The following is a 25794-nucleotide window of genomic DNA, read 5'->3' as shown; positions in this document are numbered from 1 at the left end:
AGAAAAAAAAAATACAGCTTTCTGGGAGTTTATGACAGCAGCTTTTTTCTTTACTTTTTTTTTGTTATTTGGTCAGAAACTGTTTTGTTTTTCTTGAGTTTCTTTCAAAGGGAAGTTTGGACAACTTTACACTAGTGGCCTTCAGAGCTGTGCATCATTTTTCTCATTCCAGTTTGAAAAACAAAAAACAAAAAACAAACTTGTCATTTCTATTCTGTATTTGACCACTTTGAATATTTTTGTTTTGACGATATAATATGCAAATGTATTCTTACTTGATTTTTTTATTTTTTTGTCTTTTCAATTCCACCAGTTATTAATAAAGTATTGAACTGAAGGCTGTTTTGTGTCAATATTTTGTCTTATCTGCCGGGATCTATCTATCTATCTATCTATCTATCTATCTATCTATCTATCTATCTATCTATCTATCTATCTATCTATCTATCTATCTATCTATCTATCTATCTATCTATCTATCTATCTATCTATCTATCTATCTATCTATCTATCTATCTATCTATCTATCTGTCTATCTGTCTATCTATCTACCTTGGGAAGGTGAAACTTTCAAAAATGCTTTGACTCCATTGCCATTACAGTAAATAATTCTGCACATGTGTAAGAAGAAGGACAATAACAATGTTTGCCTCCAGAGTGCCATGACTCCCGGTTCATATTCTCCTGTGACTCAATGGTTTTATAGTTGACAGTCACCTGTAATAGAAGCATTGTTTGGGAGGGTTTTCAGTCTGTTTTAAGAGTAGTTGTGCTTGTTTTGTCCCCCCCCTCCCCCATTTTGTTGTACCTTTTATGATGAGTCCCATATTGTCTTTTCTCTTGGTCTTTTAAAATGATTTTCTTTGGAGACTGTATTTCCTGAATAAGAGCCAGCGTCAGCTGATCTTCACTTGTTGGACCTCACATGAAAACTCAGACGGGACCAGCCTGGTCAGATTTTCTAGTTTACCCAAGCCAGTTCAAGCAGATCTCATTAAAGCTGTTGTACCAAGTGAAATAATTGTATTTCTTTGGTTTGCTTGTTTTGGAGCATTTGTGGCATCACAGCACCATCCTGCATCTCCATGTCCTATTAATGAGCATGACAGTGAAGGCTCACAGCCATAAAGCACATATACAGTATATCGCTTATATTCCCACTCCTGTCATTTCTGTGATGTTATAGTTATGTGTATGTTTCCTCTCCGTGGCCTGGGTTCCCTGGCCTCAGCAGTCCTGTTTCCGCCTCTGTCAACGATTGCTGTGTGTCTGAACAGGAATGCCAAGGTGAGCAAAGTGCCCACCAATCCCTCGTCAATAAAGGCTCTCATTCACTCCTCTTGTTCACTGATCTTCCCCACAGCTCATATATCACTCCAGGAGCTTATTATGGCCACTTACCCACACTGTAAAAAGTGCTCTTTTAAAAAGTGCTGTCCTGATTTACAATAGCTCGGAGTTTATTGGTTTTTCAACTTTAAACTCTTTATTTCATTTACCTAGAGAAAATCCATGTACACACAGGGAGAAAAGCAAACATCACCCTGGATCGGCCTCGCCAGGATCCCGAAACATTCAATCCCTGGGCACTTTTAAAACTATTCTTAAAACTTTTTGAAGCATGTATAGTTATTCTAAATGATGATGGTGTATTGCAAAACCCTGATATTATTTCGAATGGTGTTACTATGTTTTTAACATATTTTTAAACTATCTTAACATTTTTACTCAGTACAGTAACCTGCAGCTGTAGTTCAGCTCTCTGCCTGTCAGGGGCAGTGTTGTGCAGAAATCTTCACACTGAACCTTGAGTTTGACCTCCTCCTTGAGACTTTTTGCAGTGCGACAGTGATGAAGTGGGATTGGGATCAATGCCCAGCCTCCAGCCACACACACTGATCTGCATCTCTCTTCTTCTTTTTTTTTTTTTTCTTCTTCTTCTTCTTCTTCTTCTTTTTTTTAGGGAGTTCAAGGAGCTGCCAGCCGCTGGTGTTCAGAGGAGCGAAAACAGACGTCGTTTAATCCTTATCAGACAGCCGGTGTGTGACCCGCTGGGTGAGGCTGGATGCGGCTGGAGGACTGAGCTGCAAGCAACAGGTGGGCACCGCGCGCGCGCGTGTGCGTGTGCTAGTGTGTGTGTGTGTGTGTGTGTGTGTGTGTGTGTGTGTGTGTGTGTGTGTGTGTGTGTGTGTGTGTGTGTGTGTGCGCGCACGTGTACGCGCGCACACTCGTGTCTGATAGAATGGAGGTTGCAAAAATATAGTAATATCTCTTTTATCACACGCAACTACCATACGTTATCACTGCAAAAGTTCAAAAAGCTTGTTTAAATATATGTTTAATAAAATGCGTGTGCATGTGTGTAGAGGGGAAAAAAAATCTGTATAATAATGATTCATGTATGCATCTACTAGGAATGTCAAAGTTCAGTTAGTAGACTTCATAGTGTCATTTATTGACAACATGAAGTACAAAGTTGTAGTTATTACATTTAGAAAATCATTTTCAACTGATAGGTAAGTTGTTCTAACTTAAGATAAAGTCCCAGATTCTTAATGTGTAGAAGAACCACAATGTGTTTGGTCAACACTATAATGTACAGCTGCTCACGAGAAATAGCATCCCAACAGGAATGAAATGGCTCAATTCAACTCAATAAATTGGCTTGATATACACAAGGAGAGTGAAACAATCTGATTATATGCTATTTTCAGTATTAACAAGCATCATTTTTTTTTTTTAAGTTAAGAAAGAAATAATCATACCATGGAAAAATACTGCTGCCACCTTCAGAATGAAAGCAAATCAGTTGTAATGTGTGGATCATAAATACAAATCTTGATGTGATTCATAATTTATCAGGACCAGGAAGGAGCCTGTATTTGCCTACAGCAAATACAATACACAGGTCTGCTCAGGTCTCATTATACTTTCATAGTCAAGCCCTGCTCAGATATTTTTCCCCATGACAATCACTGAATGAAAGTCATGAATGTAACTTTGACACTCTTTGTGCAAGTTGTGAGGAACTTGGGAGGAAACTTCACACACTGTCTTCTTTTTTGTCTAAAGCGAGATGTCAGGCTGCTCTTTGGTTGTATTAGCTTTAGAAACTCCTCTCGTCATGCTCCTTTGTTACTTTAAGAAGGACATGATAAGTCTTTTGTCATATTTGACAACTGGATAAGCTGTTTGTTGTGTGTTTTTGATGTTACTGCAGGGCTATGGCGGGTTTATGGAGGTTCAGACAGCATCCATGCATCTGTTTTATAATCATTATTTCTACAGTTTTACTCTCTCTGCTCTTCAGTGGAGGTAGGTCAGCATCAGGAATTCACTTTTTTCTTTTTCTTTTTTCTTTTTTTGTTAAATGAGGCTGCCTGGGTAAGATGCCAACATGTTTGCTTTTCATTTATTCCCAGCATCGGTACTGAAACATCAAGAAGAACGACACAAAAGAGACCTCCCTGACTCGACAGGTAATGTTTGATGTAATTGACCTACTGATTTTCTTTGCAGTAAAACTCCTTTTAATACACTTGTTAGTTTGAATCAGTTCCACATTGGCCGCAATAATGATTTTTATCCATGGTATAGTCCATGTCTGCTGATAGTGATCTAATAGTGAGTAGGGAGCAGACTGAGGAGAAAAGTGGAGGTTTGTATTAGTGATTAGAGGATATAAGCTGATTGTAGTAGTAAAACATAGTACATATATGTGAATGGGAAGGAGGACAGTGTATTTGGGATGATCTTCCCAAAGCAGTGGACGGTGGGGTTGTTAGCATGTTTTGCAGTTTTGTGATCAATTGTTCAACAATGATATAGAAATGTATGATATTTTCCATTTACTTGTTTTAAAGTTATAAATGCAATTTATGTATGACAAAATCTAACATGAATACTTATGTGCAGAATGATGGGAAACATTGAACTGACATATTCCACAATGTTCTTCTATTTAAATCAGAAAGGTTTATACTTTATACTTTATATAGTATATTATTATTATACGTATATTATCAGATACTATAAAAAAGAAGATTTTACAGGACAAGGAGACTTACTTTTTATAATTAAGCTAAAACATGTCAGATATAGTGTGATTATATTGAGGCGTGTCCAATAACTGTGATATATTTAATGAAATGCCAATACCAGCTCAATACATGAGATTAACTGCTACAATGACCTCCAGTTATTTTGAGAACTACTACCCCAGAGTCTTATTCCTCAGGGTGATCATCTCTATTTTTGTCCTTTTTGAACATCCAGCGATTTTTTTTCGGTTCCATTCTGCTGATGATGCTAATTCCATAATAGAGATTAAAACCACACCGAGCTTCCATTGACTTCACTCTCTTCACTTTATTTCCCAGAAATCCCAGCAGAGCACATCGACCCCGCTGCCATTGATCTCACCCCACTGGTCAATACTTTAATAAATTCAAGCCAATCGGGTAGGTTGTCATAATATCACTCATGCAGGGATCAATTTTGAGCTGCAAATCTTTTGCGTATGTTGTGATTAAGGCACCGCTGTTCGTCCCTGCAGAGGTCAAACTGCAGCACTGAAATGCTAAAAACACTCACCCTCATGCTTTCTCACTTACAAATGGAACACTCTCGCAATATCTCAGTCTGAGTTTGTCAATGATATGCCTTGAAAATCTTCATGTGTTTAAGAATATGCTTAGTATATGCGTATTTAAGAAGATAAATGAAGAATGTGTATGAATAAGTGAATTTACACATTATACAAGTAGATGAGTGAAGGTAGTTTTTGCATCCAGCACTACACTACACAGCACAACACAATTCTTAGTGTTTAATAGTAAATTGGTATCATGCAGGCAAACGCACACTCTTTATGCAAGTCAAAGTACATATACTTGTGTAATAAAATGTAATTCAGTCAACTTCTTTCTTGTGAGTGAGTAAGTAAAGGTTCTGAATTGTACTTGAGTGCAAAAATAATAAAAAAAAAAAATCTATTTGAGTTTAATAAAACCCTGAATTAAACAGACATGTAAGCACATGCATACAAAAGTCATTTTCCTAAAACTTTGTCTTTGCTTAATTACAACAGATTTAGTGATTTCATATTAATATCAGCAGATAGATTGGACATTAATCTGTTTCACAAGCTGTTGTGTTTTATGTGTATTTCTGCAGGCTCCCGGCAGCTCTTCTCTCTCCTCAGCGTGACGTCCTACAGCTCTCTGGCTCTCCATAAACTCACTCTGTTGGTCTATAACAGTAAATATTCTTCACTTACAATGTTTTGCTGCACGTGAAGCTCAGAAACAAGTAACCGGTGGCAAGCGTGAACGCACACCCGTGCTTCTGCAGTTCATATTAAAAAAAGAGAAAAAGAAACAAAAACTAAACCTTGACAACACTGCCATCTCGTGGCCATATATATTTTCTTTTCACCTGAGCACGAGATGGGTTTTAATGCAGGATCTGAATCACAGGTTCTCAAAATGGGTGAAAATAATTAAATTCCGAAATTGTAAATAATTGACAGTTTCCAATTCTTCTTAGTTATTTTTCTTGATAAGTTTTGTCTGAAATAATAAAGGAAACCTGCTCTCCAGGGGAGCCCCACACTTTGGAAACTACCTACTGTACAACTTTATTCCTCCAACTCTATATGTAAAGCTTCTTTCATGCAGTTTAGTTCAGATAAAATCACTTCAGAAGTAAATAGCTCATAAATAACAAGTGACACATAATGACACCAATTTACACAGTCTATTAATAGTCATGAATAATAAATGGCATCATGAATGCAATAATAAAATAAATACAACAGTGCTAATCAAATGGAATCATATAGACTCCATTAAAGAGGCAAAATAATCAAGCATCACAACTAAATTTACATGTATTTTTTATAAGCAAAAATGAGGCACAATATTGTCTCCTCTGAATGTGAGATGTATTACTGTATGTGTGATTGATATTTTAAACTTCCCATTACAATCCTTTTCTCAAAATATACAATGTTTCTGCTGTGCTTTGTGTTCGGTAGTTTCCAACATCCGAAGTATAGAAAACGACATTTTCAGAAGACGATTCTGCTACTGTGTCACCAACGAGACCAACGACCTGACAGGCAGGAAACCTGCTGCTTTGCTTATGAAGTTTTCAGCAACAGCAGATTTTGTTCTTTAAAATGTAATTTTCTATCTTTTTCATCAGATTTCACGGCCATACTGCTGGACGTGATGGGGAACTCCACGAGTTACCTACAAGAGCTGTTTAAATCTGCTTCTATAGTATCAGGTGGGTGGAGATTCACAATAACGATGTGCTTTGTTTATATTGTGTCTCACGTCGTGTTTTCTTCTTGTGTCTCAGTAAGCCAGAGGAATAACTCTGACTGTATCTACATATGTGTGATGGCAGGTAAAATGGGTGAGTAGAGCCCCCCCCCATCAGGTTTTACTCTTATTGTGTTCTGTAGACATGTTACTGAGGATATCAAAGTTTATATGGCTTTGTGTGGTCTCTCAAAGTTGAATTCAATCAGATCACATCTGTGATTTCTTTCTTCTTGACACTTTTTCAAGATTTGAGAGATTTATTTGTCACTAGTTATACAAATACGTGTTGTAAAATGAGTCACCCCAATGATGTGCAATAAAGTAAACGTGTTTAAATAAGATTTTTTTTTTAAATAAGTAAAGAAAAGGAGTGTCGATACATATCAGAAAAAAAATTATGAAATAACAAAATTAAACAAGTGTGTGCTGTGTGTCATGCAAATGTATGATTAAACATCTAAACAATAGGCATAAGAAGTTTAGAAGTCTAAATGCCATGAGGGTAGAAACTCTGCCACTTTCTCTTTTGGCAAGAAAGATTTTGAACCACTTCCTGGATTTTTCAACTGGTGGACAGAACACGTTTTCTCACTTGATTTGTGTGACAAAGTGCAAAACAAGTTGTTCCCAGGGCCAAAGGGCGATGATGAAAAATAGCATTATAGAAAATCTCAGGTCTGGTAATGCAAACTAGTGATAATGATAACAACCAAGACGAGGATGATATTGCTGCCGTTGGTGTGTTTTTTGTCTCCAGGCAGGCAGGTGCCTGAGCTGTGGGATGTCGGCTCCATCACACCACTCTTCAACCAGACCATAGTGGAAGGTCCACACCAAGGTTTGTTCACTTTATCCACTGATGAAGATGAAGATGTACACCCAGCAGTAGAATTTCAATGATAAATTACATTCTGAATAAAATACTCTGAAACCCAAAAAAGTACAATGTACTCATAGCGATACATAGCGTAAAATGTAATCATAGTGCGAGTATTTCCCCTCACTTTCTACAACTTTTCTTCCTTTGTTGCTTCCTCTTAAACTTTCTCGCTTTCAAAGTGGCGAACGTCTCCTCCCTCAGATTCCCTATTGGTGAGTAAATCTGCTCTTTTATTTAAAGAAACAAAACAGTCTTTCAAGCATCTGCTGTCGTCACCGTGGACACCGAGTCGTCGTCTATTTCTCGTCTCCTAATGTCTATTTAAATCTTCAGAATGGCACCAACTGCCCACCAATCTGAGTCACATGTCTCCATCTGGGATGAGCTCGGTGTTAACCGGCAGAGTCCACTCCACCGCTCATGGTGAGTCTCCACAGGAGGCCCGCCTCCTTTTATTTATCTCACTGTCGAGTCTGACGAGGAGTTTTCGTCGAATAATGTCCAGGATCATTTTGATCGAGCAGAAATATGGTCTTGTACACATGTCGACGCAAGTAGAAACTTAGTTTTGCATCCTGTCTGCAATCCAATCATATGGTCTAAAAAGTTCTTACTTATGAGAATTGCATTCTACACCAAAAAATGTTAAAGATCATATCTACCTCACATCTGTTTTAGATGCACACAACGTTATGTAGATGTGAGTTGATTTTTGCCATTTGTGAATTGAATTTATGTTTAAGGTCTCCACTAATCTGTACAGTCAGGAAAAAATGTTTGCTTTAAAGCACCAGCATAGTCCATGTTTTAAATGACATGTAAAAGAAAACATTGTGTAAGGCAATTTACTTTGAAGTTGTTTGAACAACTAATGGGGGGTAAAAAAAAAATGAAAAAGAAAATCCACTTTCTTGCCACTGTACAAACATTTCATTATGATTTAATGTTGTAATCATGGTCTCCGTTAGATATTTAGTTCATGGATTTTGTCCCACTTATAACAAGTTCACCAGTGCTGACGACTGTGTTGAAGTAAGGTTTTTGTTTTCTGGTATGTGTGCGATCAGCGTCACCACCGTCTGTGGACAAAACGGCAGCAGCAACAGAGACAGTCATGGCAGCTCAGCCACTCGTGACGACTCAACAGCCTGTGGACGCCACGCCACCGAGTCGAACCGCAACCGAGAGGCCAAACACGACTGAAGCCCCGATGTCTCAAAGACCCACGCGAGCTGTAACGACAGCAACCATGATGACACAAGCCGTGACAACAACTGTGATGACACAAGCGGCGACAACATTCCAAACACACACTGAGAAAATCACAACTTCACTACAAGCCACCACTTCAGCACAAACAACCAGCGCCGCATCACCAACAACGGCAGCTCCGAGCACGGCTCCATCAACTGCGGTGACGCCTACGTCTCTCACGACACGGCTCAAAACTGCAGCCGGTACGACGACACAGCAGACGACTTCCACGCGTCATCCCACAAGACCCACGGCCGCGGCCCGAACGACGACGGCGCCGCTTCTCTGGAGAACGACGACTCCCGTCAGGCCTGTGGAAACAGAGAAACCAGGTAAGGATATTAATCAGCTACTTCAGTGTGGTAGAGAGGTGATTAAGCCCCTGATAGGATTCAGGTGTGCTGCCTCACCTCTCTGCCCGGCGGGAGAAGACACATTGAAGACGTTAAAATGTCCATACTTTTATTAATGTAAATCAACAAACAAATCAGACACCACTGCCTCTTTCAGGCTCTCCCGTGGTCTCTGTGTCTTCTCCCACCTGTCACTCCAGTGTGTCTGCGGCTCCTTTTATGGGCAGAGAGGTGAGGCAGCACACCTGAATCCTATTAGGGACTTAATCACCTCTCTGCCACATTCAGCTTTCCCGTCTCAGGAATAGAGGGTTTTCTCACAGGGGCGGTTGTAGCTTGGCAGTTGCAGGTTCAATTCCCGTCTGACCACATGTCAAAGAATCCTTTTGCAAAGCACAAACTCTAAATTTGCTCCCAATGGTTGGATTGAGCACCTTGCATCGCAGCCGCCTCCATTGGTGTGTGAATGGGTGAATGTGATTAACAGTGTAAAGTGCTTTGGGGGTTGCTCAAGCGGAGGAAAGGTGCCATATAAAAAAGTGCCATAGAAACAAAGCTTTCATGCGTTCTTTTTTGCAATATTTGAGCAGAAACGTATGATTTAGTGAACAAATGTTTATAGTTTTTCAGTAAAACATGGTCCAAATGAAACTCTACAGCTCTAAAATTGATATTAAAAAAGCCACAAAAACCTAGCGTAGTGGCAGACTGTGTATTTAAAACTTTTAACAGCAGTCTGAATGTATTGAACGCTTCTTATTGACAAATGTGCTTTTTTGGTAGTTGAAACAAGCTGCATCAGGTAATGGAGCCACTGGTCCTCAGTTGGTAAAGCTGGCCATCTTCAAAGCCAAAGTGGCTTCGAGCAAAACACTGAAACATAAATAGAGGTCGAGACCCTGCACAGGAGGAGGAAGAGGTGGATTTTTGTTTGATCTATGATAGTCCAACCAATTACAATATGCTCTCAACAAAATAACTGTAAAGCTTCATGAAAAATAAAGTGAACACTACTTTTTGGAGACAAAATTGCAGAAGGAAGCAAGATTTGAAATCCAGAAAAACAAATTTCCCATCTATCCTCGGTATCACGCAGAAAGTGACAGCTGCTGTCGTACACAGCTGCATCATTGACTTCACTGCTCAGACTTTGGGCCTGTTTCTAATCTGAGATTGTCTTTTAGTCTCTACTGGCGTGAGTGTGAGGCCAAGTATTGAAAATTGACCAATAATGCAAAAGCGTGGAGCTTCGATGCTGCTCTGTTCATCCGCAGAGAAGCAGCTTGACTTCCGACTGAAGCAGCCGTAATCACATCAGATCAATTCACTGTCATTTCTGGACACGCCAACGACCGACGATTCAATTTTAGCCCCGGGGAGAGGTGTGTAATTGTGTGTGTGTGTGTGCGTGTGTTCAAGCACGGGAGAGAAAAGAAGGAAGCCATGCACGAGATAGTAACCATGGCAATGCAGGCACTGCAACCCCCCCCACCCCCCCCCACGCCCCACCCCACACCTCCACCCCAAACCCCCATTTATGTGAATGCTTTGATGAGTCTAAAGCTACAAAGGTTGAAAGCAAATTACTTATACAAAAGTATTTATATTCTGATCTAATTTTAGGAGGACAGGATGCAACTGACAGGACATAACTCAGGACACAGGCTGCAAATATAAAATTGCAAGAACTGAAAGGCACATCTCAAAAAAAAGTGGAAAATTGTTCAACACTTACTAAATCAAACCCAACGTGCAATGCAACATGCAATGCGCACCAATCCAACATATTTTCATTGCAAAGTTTCACAGTTAAAGTAAGAGATGAATAAAGATGAATCTAATAAAACACATTTTTCTTTTTCCCATTCAGGATGATTGTTCAATCTATCAAAAATTGTCACCATTAAAACCACTAGATGGCAGTCACATCACAACAAAGAAACGTGCTGAAGCGGACGGAGTCCCTTCCTCCATCTCTCTGACTTCTGCCTAGCAACAAACCGACGGCCTGAGCATCCTATGCAATTTGTCACTGAGTCATTAGTGTGCAGTGACATGATCGTTTGTCGCCCAGCTGCACATGTCTGCACTCTCGGTGTGTGCGTGTTTGTCTGTGTGTGTCTCTATGCATGTGTGTGCGTGCTTGTGTCTTGGCCTGTAAATGGTGCTGTTTGTCTCATAGTCACATACGCCGCCACAGCAGCGGTAGAAGGTGGCGGCTCATTGTCCCGTAAATGGTTGAGATGTGCGTTTTGGCTCGGTTACCTCTGCGGATCATTTAAAGCTGCTTTCGTCTTCACCTTTTTGCAAATCAAGAACTTAAACGGGTGATTTGGGGACAGATAAGCTGAAAGGAGATGTCACATGGAAAATAAAAATGCAAATGAACATAAAGAGACAATTTTATATCACTTTTTTTTGGCAATTATTGCAGTCAAAACATTGACCTTATCTAAGAACATTGCTGTGTATTTAGCTGTTTATGAGTTGCTGTGATAATAAGCTCACGACATATCACCAGCTGTTTGTTGGTATTATTATGGTGAAAAACATCACCAGCAGCCATCACAACGTGCTTTACTCGGTCCTATTCTTCCATTCAAGCAGGCATTCATACACCAATGGCGACGACAACCATGCATGGCGCTCATATCCCTTTGGGAGAAACTTGAGGTTTGACACATGTACAAGAGAATGAAATCACTAATCATGACATTGGACGACAACACCTTTACATCTAAGCGATATCATTTGGAAATATTACACAACTCAGCTTTGCTGGTCGTTAATTGATGCTGCTTTTAGACCAAAACGTCTTAAAGTTATTTTACTTTAGGATCCACATACAAATTTAATCTCAATCAGAATTGGATAATGATAACAAAATGGCCAATAAATATAGACAAAACTATCTGTCTTCTATGTCCTCAAAAGGCTCACATCCAATCTGTCTTGTTTGTTTTCACCCTCATAGTATGACCTTGATGCTGCCTGCTCGTCATCAGGTAGCACGCGCTCACTGCAGCGTCACTGTTGCGGTTTCCTCTTCAGTTTTACATCTCAAGTGGTATTAATCAAATCGCTGCACGATTTCTTAGTTATTTCTACACTTTACAAGCTCATCCTGCAGGTCGCATTGAAACTTCACGCAGGCCACTTTTGGCACATGAGCGCTTGCGTTGAACATCCCTGCATTAGACGATTTGCGGTTGAGAGGTTTCAGCCGGGGAGGCACATCTTGCAGGGATAATCTTATCCACTCTGCAATGTAAAGCATCGTGAGACTGTTCTGCATGGTTAGCAGTTGCTCGGATGCACACATGAGATCATTTCACTGTAGCATACTGTGATGGGGGTTTTTAACGATGCTGCAGGGAAGAACACCTACAATTCTTCTACTGAAATTATAGGGGGAAAAATATTAAGCTTGCAGGTTTGAATCCCGCTGCTGAAAGGTACATCTGAGCGCCCCCTGAGCAAGACCCTTGACCCTGACCAGCTGTTCCTCATATATGTAGTTAAGGTCAACTATGAATGTAATGGGTTAAATGCAGGGAAGTATCGGATTAACCATGTTTGCATTCTTCCTAAAAGCGTAAAAGCCTTCTAATGAAAAAAGTAACAAAGAGCTTTGAATGTAGGATTCTCAGCTGGGTTGAAGTGAGTAATTGTGCAGATTGTCATTCTGCCTCTGGCTCAAAAAGTTCTCACAGAGCATCATTGTCCTGTTGAAGTAAACTAACAATGGTCCCACTGAGGTGAAAGCAGGTGTGACGCTCTATTGCTGCATGGCGTGGTGAGTAAATTCTGAATGAATATCCAACTGTGCAGTCTTCTGAGCTCTTGCTTCCTCTTTCAGGGTGGGATTCACTCATGCAGATACCCTCCATTCACCTTCATATGGCAGCAGCATGGATTTTACATCTGAGCTGTTTGTTGGTGATTTGTGAATAAGAAGAATAGCAGTCCGGCATCAAAAGTCATTTTTGTTTCATTTGTCAAATCTTTTCCTCCCCTCATCTCACCATGACTAAGGCTGCACAAAAATCAAATATGCAAAGGATATGGATGAGCATGTAATCAAAATACCTTTTGGAGGGGTGTTTTTATGTTAACCAAGAGCCTTTCTACCTGCAGTAGATTAGCTATGATTAAAATGCATGGGCTCCGGTGAGTCCTGTGTAGGGAATTTAAATCCTGTAACGTCATTATGCAAAGTAAATATGATGACCTTGTTTGAAGGCTGGCTGAGAGGATGAGTTTGTCTCTGCATAATATCTCCAAATCACCACTGAGAGCATTCAGAGGTTAATTATAATGTGCTCGTTTTATCATTACTGATCATCTTTTGTCTTCTCGTCTTTGTTGGGCACAAATTAATGAGACAGGTTGTGCTCTTGATTCAATGTTTTTTTTTTGGCAAAAAAAGCAGAGGTTGAAACAGAGCCGCGCTTTGACTGACGTGACATCTCGCCCCGTCTCTTGAGAGGTTGTCCTTGGAGAATGCCGGAGCTGACCGGCGAGCCCGCCACCCACGGCGGCACGACCACCGTCAGCGCGCACAAGCTGCAGCCCTGCGTCCTCGAGCTCTGCAAGTTCTTCTCCCAGTGCCTCTGCAGACCATTCAGCCAGAAGACACGCATGAAAAGGTTTTCGGCAAATTGCTCTTTCTGCATTACGATGAGTAGACAGCGAGTTTAAATAGATAATGTTGAAGGGTAAGAAAAGAAAATGAGCTGAATGAGAAAGAAGCATTATGAGGTAAAAACTAAAGCTGAAGCTGAAGAGACTGATTTTTGTCCATTAATGCCATGTTATGGAAAATGAATTCTGTTGGAAAAGAAAAAGAAAAGAGATTAAGGTTATTTCACGTTTATATATTTTTTTAAAACACAGCATGTTCATGATATGTTCATGGAATGAGGAATCACATCTGTGTTTTATTTTTCACCCCTTGGGAAGCTACCGGTAGCTCACGAGTGTCAGATAGTTGAGACAGAAGTACTTTTTTGATCATCTGTACTGGATCTCATGTAAACACAGAGAAATGCCACAACGATGCTGTGATAAATTCACTGTCCTGGATTCACGCACAGTTCACCACAATGTTATTAAATGAGTCTATTTCGAAAAAAATCACATGCCTATAGGTAATGTTGTTTTTCAATCAAAAGAATACATATAAAAACTAATACCAATGTTTTAATAATCCTATGAAGCATTTCAGTTCTTTAAAGTCGAAGTGCAAGATGACTATATTTTTTTCTTTGTTAGACACTTAAAACATAAGAAGATTTGCTCTTTGTCAATGACTCAGTTGAACTGAAGCTCAGCTGTTCTGTCTACGATGCACTCGTGTCTTACAGATACTGTGACGACAGCCACCTCTGGTATGAAAAACACACGTCTGAGGTGTGTCGGCGGGTCCGCAGAGTCTCCTTCTCCAGAAGTAAGTCAGCCTTAGAGAGAGAGAGAGAGAGAGACAGAGAGAGAGAGAGAGAGAGATGCGATCGATTGGCTGTTCAGTAGCAGCCGATGTGACAAACTCTGAGAGCACTGTCGGAGTTTATCCACATCACCAGCGAGACTGTCTTTCCTGTTCACAAGGGGAGCTTAGCGAGACTTGATAGGATAATAACATATTGGAGAGCTTTAAGCTCACCTTTCTAAAATCACTTTGAACTTTGAAATGAACAGAAGTAAATACAGCAGCGGTGCCCGTTTACTTTACAGTGAGCTTGATGCATCTGATTCTCAAGAGATCATGTGAAGTGGTTTCTTGATTTTAGGTTAATTTCTACATAAAAAGAGTCATTACCTGGTATTCTCACATATCCCGTCTCCCTTAAAGTGTCTTTAAATCAATTCTTAAAATGTATTAAGGAAATAAATAATCAAGCATTTCTCTCGCAAAATACATGGAGATTTTGACTGGTACGAATGTCAGACGTGCTTTGATTGGCCACAGGAGCTTTCAATCATGACATAGCATAGCGATAGAAAAGCAAAGTTTCAAAGTTTAAACTCGTCGGCTAAATTTAACGGATGTTGGCTTATGATGTTATCCTTCTGTGTTGGCGACAACACTTGAACACAATCTCCTGTCTGGTGGTGCACGGCCTTGTTGGCGGTTTCAACAACGAGCCCAAACAAACAAAGTCAGCCACTTTCAAACGCCAGATTTTCAAACACGCTTGTCAACTTGTTTTTCATTTGTTCTTGAATATTTCATTATCTCCTAAATGTCCTCTTTCACATGCTTTGCTGTACACGATCTGTGAAGCTGGTGTTTCTGAGACACAGATTAACTATTTATCAATGACATGGACATGGGGGTAAATGTTAGAGCACTTGTATGCTGTCATCTACACAGCACACACATAATCACTAGTCCTGTGCTGTGGATGGCTGTGCATTTATAAAGACTACAAGAGTCTTCTGAGCTCAAACCTATGGCATACACAGATAAATTGGTTTTCTACATATGCCCATTGTGTGCCACTGTTGAAACCGTCACACTCTGCTGTGTGTTTAACGTTTAACATGTCGTATCAAATGGTATGTATTGAACGACGCTCTGATGCTTTCACCACCTTAACTTAAAACGCTGGTTTTTCAAATATGCTGACGACACTGTTTCTAACATCTTCGAAAAGCAGAATTCACCGATCAACAGTCAATTAAAACAGTAAAATCAGATACAATCCAACAATGCCAAACCAATCAGGACATTTCTTACTAAAATAATGATCATAGATAGACTTTCTTTCAGAATTGTGTCGTTCTTGTAGAGGTCCAGAGAATAAGAGGCACAGCTTGACATAGCATGCAGTCATTTAGCTTTTATCTAAAGATAAAACATCTGAGAAAAAGGAGAAAACAAGACCGGGACTAGTTGGGAGAGAAGTACATTCCAGGACATATGATGTGAGTGAGTGCCACCGGGCTTCCTTTGAGCTTCCTCCTCAAGAGTGCTTATTCAATAGTCAATACATCTAGAACGTCGTGTTATTCAAACATCACACAATTAAAGTTTCCCAAGGATCGCCAAAGGGCAACTGCTGAGTAAATAAAAACCGTGAAGCTCATATTGTTTTGTTTAAAAGTCTAATAGCAACAAGTCTAAATGAGTTCTGGAGCTTGTAAGTCCTGTGTATATCTGAAGCCTAAACTCTTTAAAAAGTGTTCAGCACGTATCAGCGGTTGATTTCTTCCAACAACAAAAAAATCACGTTATGAAATTAATTTCAACTGCATACTTCAGTCTCTCATGTTGCCAGTTTTTAATTTTAATGTGGACCGCACTTGATTCAGTGAAATAGCTTAAAACATTGTAATAACAGTCAGTTCCACAATTAAACCACGAAGCTTGCAAAAGACATGCATTTTTGCACATGCTCTTGACCTGGGTCAAGGTCAACTTCTCTCGAATGATGGTGCTGGGACTCTATCTGATGCAGTTCTATGTATAAAATATACACCTGATTTGGGAACGTCTTTTATAAAGTACAATTAAAGATTATATGGGAGTATTGTAAAATAAACGGTCAATTGTCAGCTGCTTCCCCAGTAGTAAAGACCAGAACAAACAAAACAATGCAACAAGTGACCCCTTTGATTTAAATGGCTTCAACCACAACTTCACCTTAAATGTATCAAACAGGATTTTAAGAGTGCTTCACTCTTGAAGGGGAAGTTATGTTAGTGCCGTCAAACCAGAGTTTGAATGAAAAATAATTGGAGAGTCCTCTTCATCTTTCACCTGCACTGATGGCGAGGTGTCAGCAGTGTTTCTAGGCACTGGTATCAGTGCTCATTAGAGCAGCAGCTCTGCAGGGGCCTAATGGGCTCAAGAGGTCGCGGAGGAGCCGTCTCTCTCCGTCTTCCAGCATCTGACATGTCGGAGCTGCCAGCAGGCCGGAGAGAGGACTCAACACGCTGTTGTATCAGTCCTCCGGCTCTAATTAGACCTCCGTGGGTATTTTTAGTCTCGGATGGAGTTGATTAGAAATTGACATGAGAAGTAGTGAGTGTAGCAAAGATTAAGAAAGCCTTGGATAGATCAGCGACCGACACTGGAGTTTCACAGAAGTCTAAATTTGTCCAATTAAAACCAACAAAACAGAAGACGTGGTTTATTTATGACATTATTTGGATGATATTTGGATAATTAATAGAATTTTAGCCATATACGTTTTTGAACAGGAGCTCATTAGTGAGTGTGATTAATGTAAATGTATCCGTTTGCAATCTTCACTTCACTTCTGAAAGTGAAATCAATAACGACATTATTGCAGTACACAAAAGAGCACAGTTTGCTTGTTTTTCCTGTCAAATATTACAGCAGGTCTATGAGCACTGCATGTCCCAAAGTCCTCAAGACGTGCTGAGTTTATTGACATAAACCATTGTGACACAAGGCAGTTCAAAGCACTCTACGGCACCGTGGAAAAAGAAGCAGTGAAGGAACATTGAAATCACTCAGATCATTAAAAACCAAAGAGTTGGATTTATAAGACCAGTTTCAGTTGACTTCAGATCATCTGGAGGTTTGTTTCAATGCTGCTTCAGCTAGTATTTGTGTTGTTATTGTTCAGATGATCTGAAGTGCTTCATAACACACAAGTGAATCAAACACGTGTTCAGCGTGATACTTTGATGGACAGCAAGTCAGTAGCTTTCTGGGCCATTGTAGTTTATATCAATCAAGTAAAAAATGGATTGATCGGTTGGCATAACCTCCTTAGAAAGATACTTCACAGGTTAAACTTATTTGTGATCTCATAATATGAAACCAGTACTCAGAAAGCACTAAACACCAAATCTATTGACCTCATAGAAAGAAATGAAGGTGCGACAGGTAGATGTTGTAGTTTCATGGAAAAAAAAAAACCCAAACTGGTCCGTCACATGAGTCGATTGCAGGTTTTTAACAACAATATGCAAACACAATCTAAAATCTCTTTAAAAATGTAAATATTCACCGCATTATTTTGCCTTTTTCTAACCGCACCTTGTAAGGACTAATAATGGAATGATTTTGGCTCTTCTGAATGTCATAAAGCCGATGACCTATGTATCCTTACTCAAAGATTATGACAACAAACTCATCCACTATGCCTGTTTTTGATAAACAAACTGCAGAAAACCTGCAAAAGAAGGTTTTATTTCCAAGAAATACAGCTGTATTTTTGTCTTTTTCCATTATTGACTGCGATATTTCCTTTGTGTGTTCCCTTTTTTATGGTACTTCAATTATATAAAAAGTGTTTTATTATTGGCAAAACACTTTTATGATCAAATGGATGGATTATCTTATCACACTACTGGCAAGTTATTATCTTATGGACTTTATTGCATTGGAAAAGGACAAATTATTCCATTATTGGTTGTTACACACATGCCCTGTGTAAAATGAGTATATTTGCTCCTGCACATTTTTTGTTACTTGTTTGTGCTTCTCCTTGCACAGATCTGAAACAGAGATGCCTGACAAAGATGTGCAATAAACTGTGACCGATGTGGACGCACATTGAAACAATGACTTCTGGAACATCTCGAGGAAATCATGGACATTGAATCTGAGGGAGATTTTAAAATCTGAATGGGTTCATCTTAAACATATATAAATATTTATTCATAATGTGCAACTTTTTTTTTTTTTTTATCAAACTTTGATATTCATCTTTGCAACCTGCAATGTTATTTAATCACTTTTTTTAAACTAAAAAATGCTAATATCAGTTTGAACTAAAAAAAATCCAGAACTCAACTCGGACTGTTTATGATGTATCTTGGGTTCAGAAAACTGTGAAGAATTTGAAAAAAAAAAAAAAAAAAAAAACAAACAAACAAAAAAAACTGCATGTAGGAAGAGATTTAGTTTTTCTTGTGTGTCAAATCAATAAATAACCAGATACTTATTCTCTTTCTGATGCTCCTTTTCAAGCAAATCGATTCATCTTACATTTGAATAGTTTTGTTTTTCTGCACTGCGAGATGACTATCACACTATTTTATGGTGTTATATTTAATATTGTCTCGCAGGTGGTTATTCTCTTTTGGATTGCAAAATAACTGTCAACATAGCTGAAAATCTGCTTGTGGTCACCTTTTAGCAACAGGAAACTATTGTTTTACACTATCCAATTTCCAAATGTTTCTATTTCATAATGTAAATTCATTTACATGCAGTTTGAAGGAAGCATGAAGAGTTTATAAATTGCAGTTGAGGAGAAAAACAAGAAAACAAATGTTCTTAATATGATGGCAACAATTTCTACAAATTGGAGGAAATGTTATTGTGGTACCTGTCTTGTGGAACAAGGAAGGAAGGAAACAGCTCAATGAGATAAAACATAGATCACTAACTGATTTATGGTCCCAAATACTTTGCAGGAGAGAGAAACAGTAAACCTTCCACCTGTGATACCTATTAGAAAAAGGTCAACTTAATATATCTAGGGTTGTCTTTAGCACTGTTGTCCTCCTGCTGAAATGTGAGCCACTTCCTGTGTATGATATGAGATGAGACGTAAACATCAGCACGTCCTCCCCCTACAGATGCACCTGCCCTACACAAAGCTGCATTATCAGCCCCCCCCCCCCCCCCCCTGTTATTAAACCCGCCCCTCCTTCATTGATCTGAACCCCCGGGGATGATCAGATAAAACCAGGTCGAGCCCCGGGTCACTGACCCCGCCCCCTCGGGGACAAAGACCACTCTGTGGGTTCCCCCTTGTCCAGACCCAACCTCTGCTAAAGCCTCAGGGACCGAGTCATGATAAGCTCAGGTGTCACGGAGGGAGATGAAGGTGCACCACAGTTAGTGATACCAGGAGTTTAGTCTGTTGGGGAAGCACTCTCACCCTCTTTATTGGCTGCTGATGCCCACGAGAACTGTGCCAGGCTTGTGACAGTGACACAGAGTTCAACACTAACTCTTGCTCAATAAAGAATCTGCAGCCGACAACCCACAAATAAGGTAAGGCTATTACATCTTCTTACTGTAGCTTGTTTGGCATTTTAAAGTCACTCAAGCTTCCTGATTCAGCCACCTGCTTGTTCGCTGTGTTGTTGTATAGATTTCTATGTTAACAAGAATGAAAGGTCATGTTACTGGAGCAGGGAGCAGATTTGTACATACAGTTTGGCAATAAGAAACCACTAAGAAGCTTTGGAATTTTTAAGCCAATTGCATTGCCTTGTTTTCTCAAATGGAGGAGTTGCTATGTGTTATACTAATTTTGCATGGGAAAGAAACATATTCAATGTAATCAACATATTGTAGCAGCATTTCAGAAAAGTTTCGTCCCTTGCCCGTTCCACTTTCAAAGACGTTTTCAAAAAGTTGCGCTTTCAGTTACTCCAACCATTATTGTCGCAGAGACACTATGAAAGTTTCCCTTTTTTTCACATGAAAATGTTTTGGATTTTGTCTGCGACAGTGAAGTAAAAATAACATCTGATACATTCCAATAAATTATAGATTCGTACTTTGTTGGTGTATAAAAAATACAACTTATTGAAAGTATTTAATAAAACATTTTATCATATTTTTAGTAAAATAAAATATATCATGAACAATCTGGAACCCCATCTGATCCAGTGTCTTTCTTCAGATTGGTTGGAGTAGAAGCCTGTCTCTCCCCAAAGCACAGCTTCTTTCTGCAGTCTATAACATGCACATGTTCATGAACTCATCAAAAATCCATCAACGATGCTCGAGATCTTGAAAATTTGTCACTCCTGCCATAGACCCTGGTATGACCCACCTTGTGGTGAAGACTGGTCTTTTAACGACTACCACACAATACAGACTCGTCTTCAAGATGACCAAGTGACGCTTCATCAAGTTTCTTCTAATGCTTCAAGCAAAAAAAATCACCATAGCATTATCCCAATATTAGTTTCCTCATCCTGTTATCACGCTAGGCTTTCTCACTTTTTATAGCCTCCAGCTCCAAAGCTCATCTCAATCTGGGCTTCCTGCTCGTTTGATAGATCTTCATAAAAATGACTCTTTGTTGCCATGCCAATCCATTTAACTGCAGCGTTAACCACCTCAGCTTTGAGGTTGGGATTAAAGATTTAATGCAACTGCGCGAATGAGACAGCTGACCTCTTCAGACGTGCCGGTAACTTCCCCGCTCTAAGTGAAATGTGCTTGGGGGGGCTTCAATAACATTAATGACACTCTTCTTCACCCCGCCGAGATGAGCGGAGCCACAGGTGTGCCGAGCTCTTTGAAGCCATTACAGGCGGTGAAATAGCTTCAGAAGAAGGTTTTGTTTGGTGCCGGAGTCATCAGTGTGATAATGACGGGGCCAATTAATGCAGTTGGATAGGAGACGTCAGAGTAAACCCAGGTCTCTGTTACGCAGGAGAAAAAGAAAATGTCCGTGGCATCTGTGTTCGCCTGTGATGAGGCGGCTCGTTGACGTGATTTGAGGCGAGGCCCCCACGCTCTCTGGCAGAGGGGTCAGAGTCAGAGTTTGAGTCGAGGTTTTGTGCAATAATGATAACGCGGAGCTCATTTGTACCTTCTGTGGTGTCACATTATCTAACAGGTGTCCCTGACTCACGGTCTCTGCAGGGGCTTCACAAGCTGCAGGCTCAGATGTAGGACGTGAAAGTGCAGCTTTGTGAAAATGATATTGTTTATCATCCATTTGCAATCAGCTTGATTCTCGTTTTCATGCATTCAAGAGAGAATGAAAACAGAACGGTCATTTTGTTGACCTCAGTTTTATTTAATTGTATATGCCAATCAAGAATGCAGATTTTATATGCCTGGGTTTGTTTATCTTACAAGTGCTGTCCCAACGTGCAAAATAAAAGTTACATTTGGCTTATTAGTATTTCTGGCAGTGGGAGGGTGAATGCACTGTTGTACTGAGTAAAAACAGATGACATGTATGTATCAAACAGCTATAAAAAATATAACTATAAGCTTGTGAATTATTAAGAGTATTAAGATATATTGTTTCTCTGCATCTGCGTAATTTGCATGATATGAATTATTTTCCAAAGCACATCAACACTGTAAATGATTGTGAATGTTTTAATTCCATTATAGAAGGTCCCACTGTAAATAGAGCCTTTTATTCTGCATGATGAGGATGTATTAATATATGCAGTGCAAGGAAGGCATGATCCCATAAAAAAGTCAGATGAGATATGCTGGTGTGTACAGCAAAAGAATAATGTTTAATCAGATTATCAGACATACAATTACAGAGACCGTGCCATGAAATAACTTCGGTACCCAAATAACTCTGTCTTACAGTAATAAAGCTGCACATTATGCTATTTTGCTATTATGAGAAGATGAGTTGCTGTTCCCGATTTTAAAAAAAAGTAATAAACACAATATAAGTTTTCTCTTTCTGCCTGCAGGAACAAATCATGTTGTTGATGTGGGTTTTCCTGCTTTCTGCTTTTCCAAATGGTGAGTTTCCTCCAATACCAGTGAGGCATGGATGCTGGCGAGTTTCATGGTTTCTGGGTAATTGTGTTAATTTGCCAATAAAATACTTTGTGACGTCTTTATCTGAAGTGCTTTCAGCTGTCTCGGTCTTTTGTCCGGACCCGGAGACCAGAGACCCAAACATGGAGGACCTGATGGGTGAGAACCATCTTATTATGAACTGAATGGATTTTAATTCATAGTAATAAGTGAGTTCGAAAATAAATGGCGAGATGTCTAATGAAAGCCAAAATATATCATTTACAAAGTTATTAAACATTATGATTATTATAAAGGGATTAAAAGATGCTCTTAAGTTACTATACACACAATGTTAATCCAGCAGGCAAAATTGTGACAGAGAAATTCCCAGGTGTGGTCTAACGACATGAGAGAAAAGCAGGCAACTGACAAGACACAGGACAACACATACAGTATCGACACACTGGGGTCTTGGAATGTCAGAGGAGGACATGAGTGGAGTCAGTCACACATATGGAACATGTGGAGAGTTACTGTGGAGCACAGCCAGCCACAACAAAAACCACGAACATGACATGAAACAGGATCATGAAACCAAAACATAAAACAACATAAATGGATAACACACAGGCAAAGCACTTATGAAGGCCAAGAACATCAAACACAACAACGGGATGGTGACAATGATGAAGAAAACACAGGCAATATGCACAATGTTTCCATTGTGATTGCTCTTTAAATTCATATTTTTTGCCAGCTGAATTGTAATAATAATTCACGCATAGAGGAATGGTAAGATCATCTAAACTATGGAAGTATAGGCATTTGCGTTATTGGTGCATTATTTCCTTGTTGTAATCAGTGGGAAGTGGACAGTTCTATTTTAAATCATGTCAGGAAGATTCGAGAGAAGGGTAGGAGAGGTGATTATGTGAGTTACGCTCTTAAAAAAAAAGGTGTCTGCCCAAGTATCTGAATCGGAATAGTTTTATTGTCATTCTACAATCTATAATGAAATTGCCCATGACTTCTTTTTGAATAAAGATATGTATATACAAATATGAATATTAACAGAAAACAAAATATGTCCAGTAATTAAAGGGAATAGCATAAATAGGTAGCACATGTTATGGCAGGTCCATTGCGCAAATGTGCCAATGTCAAACAGCTTGTCTTCACACTTCAATCATTCAATCCACTAAACAAAGCCAAAGAAATGTCAACAGTGAAGAAAAGATTAAAAGATATAAAAAGGCAAAAATGTCCATGACAGCAATACACAGTCAAGCAAATGTATGTTGCTCACAAATGTGGGCATAAACCAACGGTATAAAATCTATTATAAAGGTTATTATAAAGATTATACAAATAATATAAGACATAGACATATAATCTACCAAACACAAATACCTGGTTCAGGGTGTAGCTCATGAGTTCTGGAAAAGAGACTGACAAACATTTAAAGATTTTACATCAAATCTCAGGAAGAATTGACGTGTTAAGAAGACAGTCGTGGTAAAATTCAATTAAAATTGAAAAAGATGCTTTGTGTGCCTTTTTTTGGGTGAGTAAATCACCTCCAGTTGGTTGAGTCTGTTTTCCAGAGCGGCAGCTCGTCCAGGTTACAGTATAATTGTTGCGACAGACACTTTGATTCCCGAACAGCCGTCTGATTTCCGTTGACATTGTCAGGTGTTGTTGGCATCGACATCGACTGATTCCCCATCTGTGATGTTCTGGGACTCCAGCAGTTTTTAATCATCATTGTGTCTACGTCTGACATGTGGAGGTCTGTGGCCTAAGTAATTTTCTGCCCGGTATGCGCCTCTGAACTTGGGTTATTGCAACCTGCCAACAGGATTAAGTCCGATTAAATCACTGTGCTCTCTGCCTGCAAGATGGCAGAGTGTGTTTTGGTTGGGCCCTCCTATCACCTCTGTATTCAATTCCCATCTCCTCTTCTTACAGACTGTCTGGGACTGCGATTCACCTGGCTCCACTCTCTTATCGACAATTACCCGTCACTGCTGAACTTTGTGTCAAAACTGCGCTGTGCAGCAGGGATTTGTCCTCGTGACCTGGAAGGTTACGGCTGCTCCTGCAGATTTGTGGCCTCTGGAGCCCCCGTGGATCCTCTAGACTCGTAAGAGACGGATCTCAGTGGGGCATGACTGCAGCAGATCCTGGATTTAACAATACAGCCGGGTGACTTATTAGAAATCAGTAGCTGAAGGCAAACATGGGCAAGGCATGTGGGGAGATTCGGAAACCCGTTATGTTTATAAGCAAACTCTGTCTTTCCTGAATAATGTCAGATGCATATTTTTTGTATAATCACTCCGATAATCATCTTCTGTGCAGAAGTTATACACAAATCTCCAAAGGCCCTTATTACATAACAATAAACATAATTGTATGTCACCAGCTGATGAAACATTTGCATGTAATAAAAATGAGTGATGATCTTCTTGTAAAAATATGTTGAAAACAGTTTCAGATCCATGTGATATAAAGTCTGCAACCTCTCTGTGCTTTATATCCTAAATATTAAGGACTGTGTAACCATCTAATGAGAGTGCAATACTGAAGTGAACCATCCTTCCCTCTTTCTTTCTTCTTCTTTGTTGCAGTTGTTGTGAGACCCACAGGCTGTGTTATCAGGATTCCACCCCCTGCATCCAGGAGCTGCCACCGCCACCGTACAACTTCACATGTGCAACCGCAAACACAAGCTGTGGTGAATCACATTGCTGCATTCTCTAGCTTCAAATTCTATTCTATTCTTTAAAATTAATACGTACTGCATGCTGACTTTATAACCTTAGTTCCCTTCAACCTCAACTGAGTGTTTCATGTAAATTGGACTACAATGACATTATAACGAGTGTATTTTAATGTCTCCTGGAGATGTTGGTGACTTGTGTCAGCAGAGCTTTTGTAAATGTGACCAAGCCGCCATTGACTGCATGAATCGGAGCCCGTACAACTCGTCTCTGAAAGGCCGAGCTGAGTCATTCTGCTCTGCCGGGAATCAAACAGGTGAGACTTAAGAGAGAGAGCAGGAAAATGCCTTGTTCCAACTCCAACAAGCAGCTTTGAAACTGATCATCCACCTGTGACAGTTGGCCCTAACAACACTGATGTTGCTCAAATTGCACTTTGATGACTGGATTCTTTTAGTGTTCCATGGCTTTATATTTGTCAAGAAATGTACAAAAAGATGCATCTATCCATTTTTCTTTCAATATAAAAATGGCCACAGGTTTTGACACTTCATAGACACTCACGTTACGAATGCGTCACACCCCTGGGGAATCTTGTCTGTGATCGGACGGCGGTAATTCAGAGGAACACAAAGCCCTGTTTCTCTATTTTCTAGAGTTGTAGTTGATGTTATGAGGACTATGCCTCTGTCTATTATAATCAGTGACGACAATGACGATAAAGAGAGCTAAAAGGTTTAATGGTGGTTCTTAGAGAAAGGTTTCAGTAGCTGCAGGGTGTCCAACAGCAGTACTCGATCAT

The 25794-nt window shown here is 39.6% G+C and overlaps 1 protein-coding gene across 1 annotated transcript; it reads left to right on the top strand.

Annotated features, from left to right (window-relative positions):
- Nucleotides 1–3600: 3600 nt before the first annotated feature.
- Nucleotides 3601–18335, top strand: hhla1 (HHLA1 neighbor of OC90; the record flags this gene model as incomplete). The annotated part of the gene is made up of 14 exons (XM_080503024.1): nucleotides 3601–3658; nucleotides 4380–4460; nucleotides 5176–5259; nucleotides 6038–6121; nucleotides 6208–6291; nucleotides 6367–6414; nucleotides 7090–7170; nucleotides 7392–7424; nucleotides 7546–7635; nucleotides 8280–8446; nucleotides 8578–8798; nucleotides 13307–13468; nucleotides 14186–14268; nucleotides 18292–18335. 14 exons carry the CDS (start codon nucleotides 3601–3603, stop codon nucleotides 18333–18335), a joined length of 1320 nt encoding a protein of 439 aa, XP_080359150.1.
- Between the last annotated feature and the right edge of the window lie 7459 nt (nucleotides 18336–25794).

The sequence above is a fragment of the Blennius ocellaris genome (assembly GCF_963422515.1).
Source record: "Blennius ocellaris genome assembly, chromosome: 10".
NCBI lineage: Eukaryota > Metazoa > Chordata > Actinopteri > Blenniiformes > Blenniidae > Blennius > Blennius ocellaris.
The sequence above is the reverse complement of the archived record's forward strand: the minus strand, read 5'-3'. Positions and strand labels throughout refer to the sequence as shown.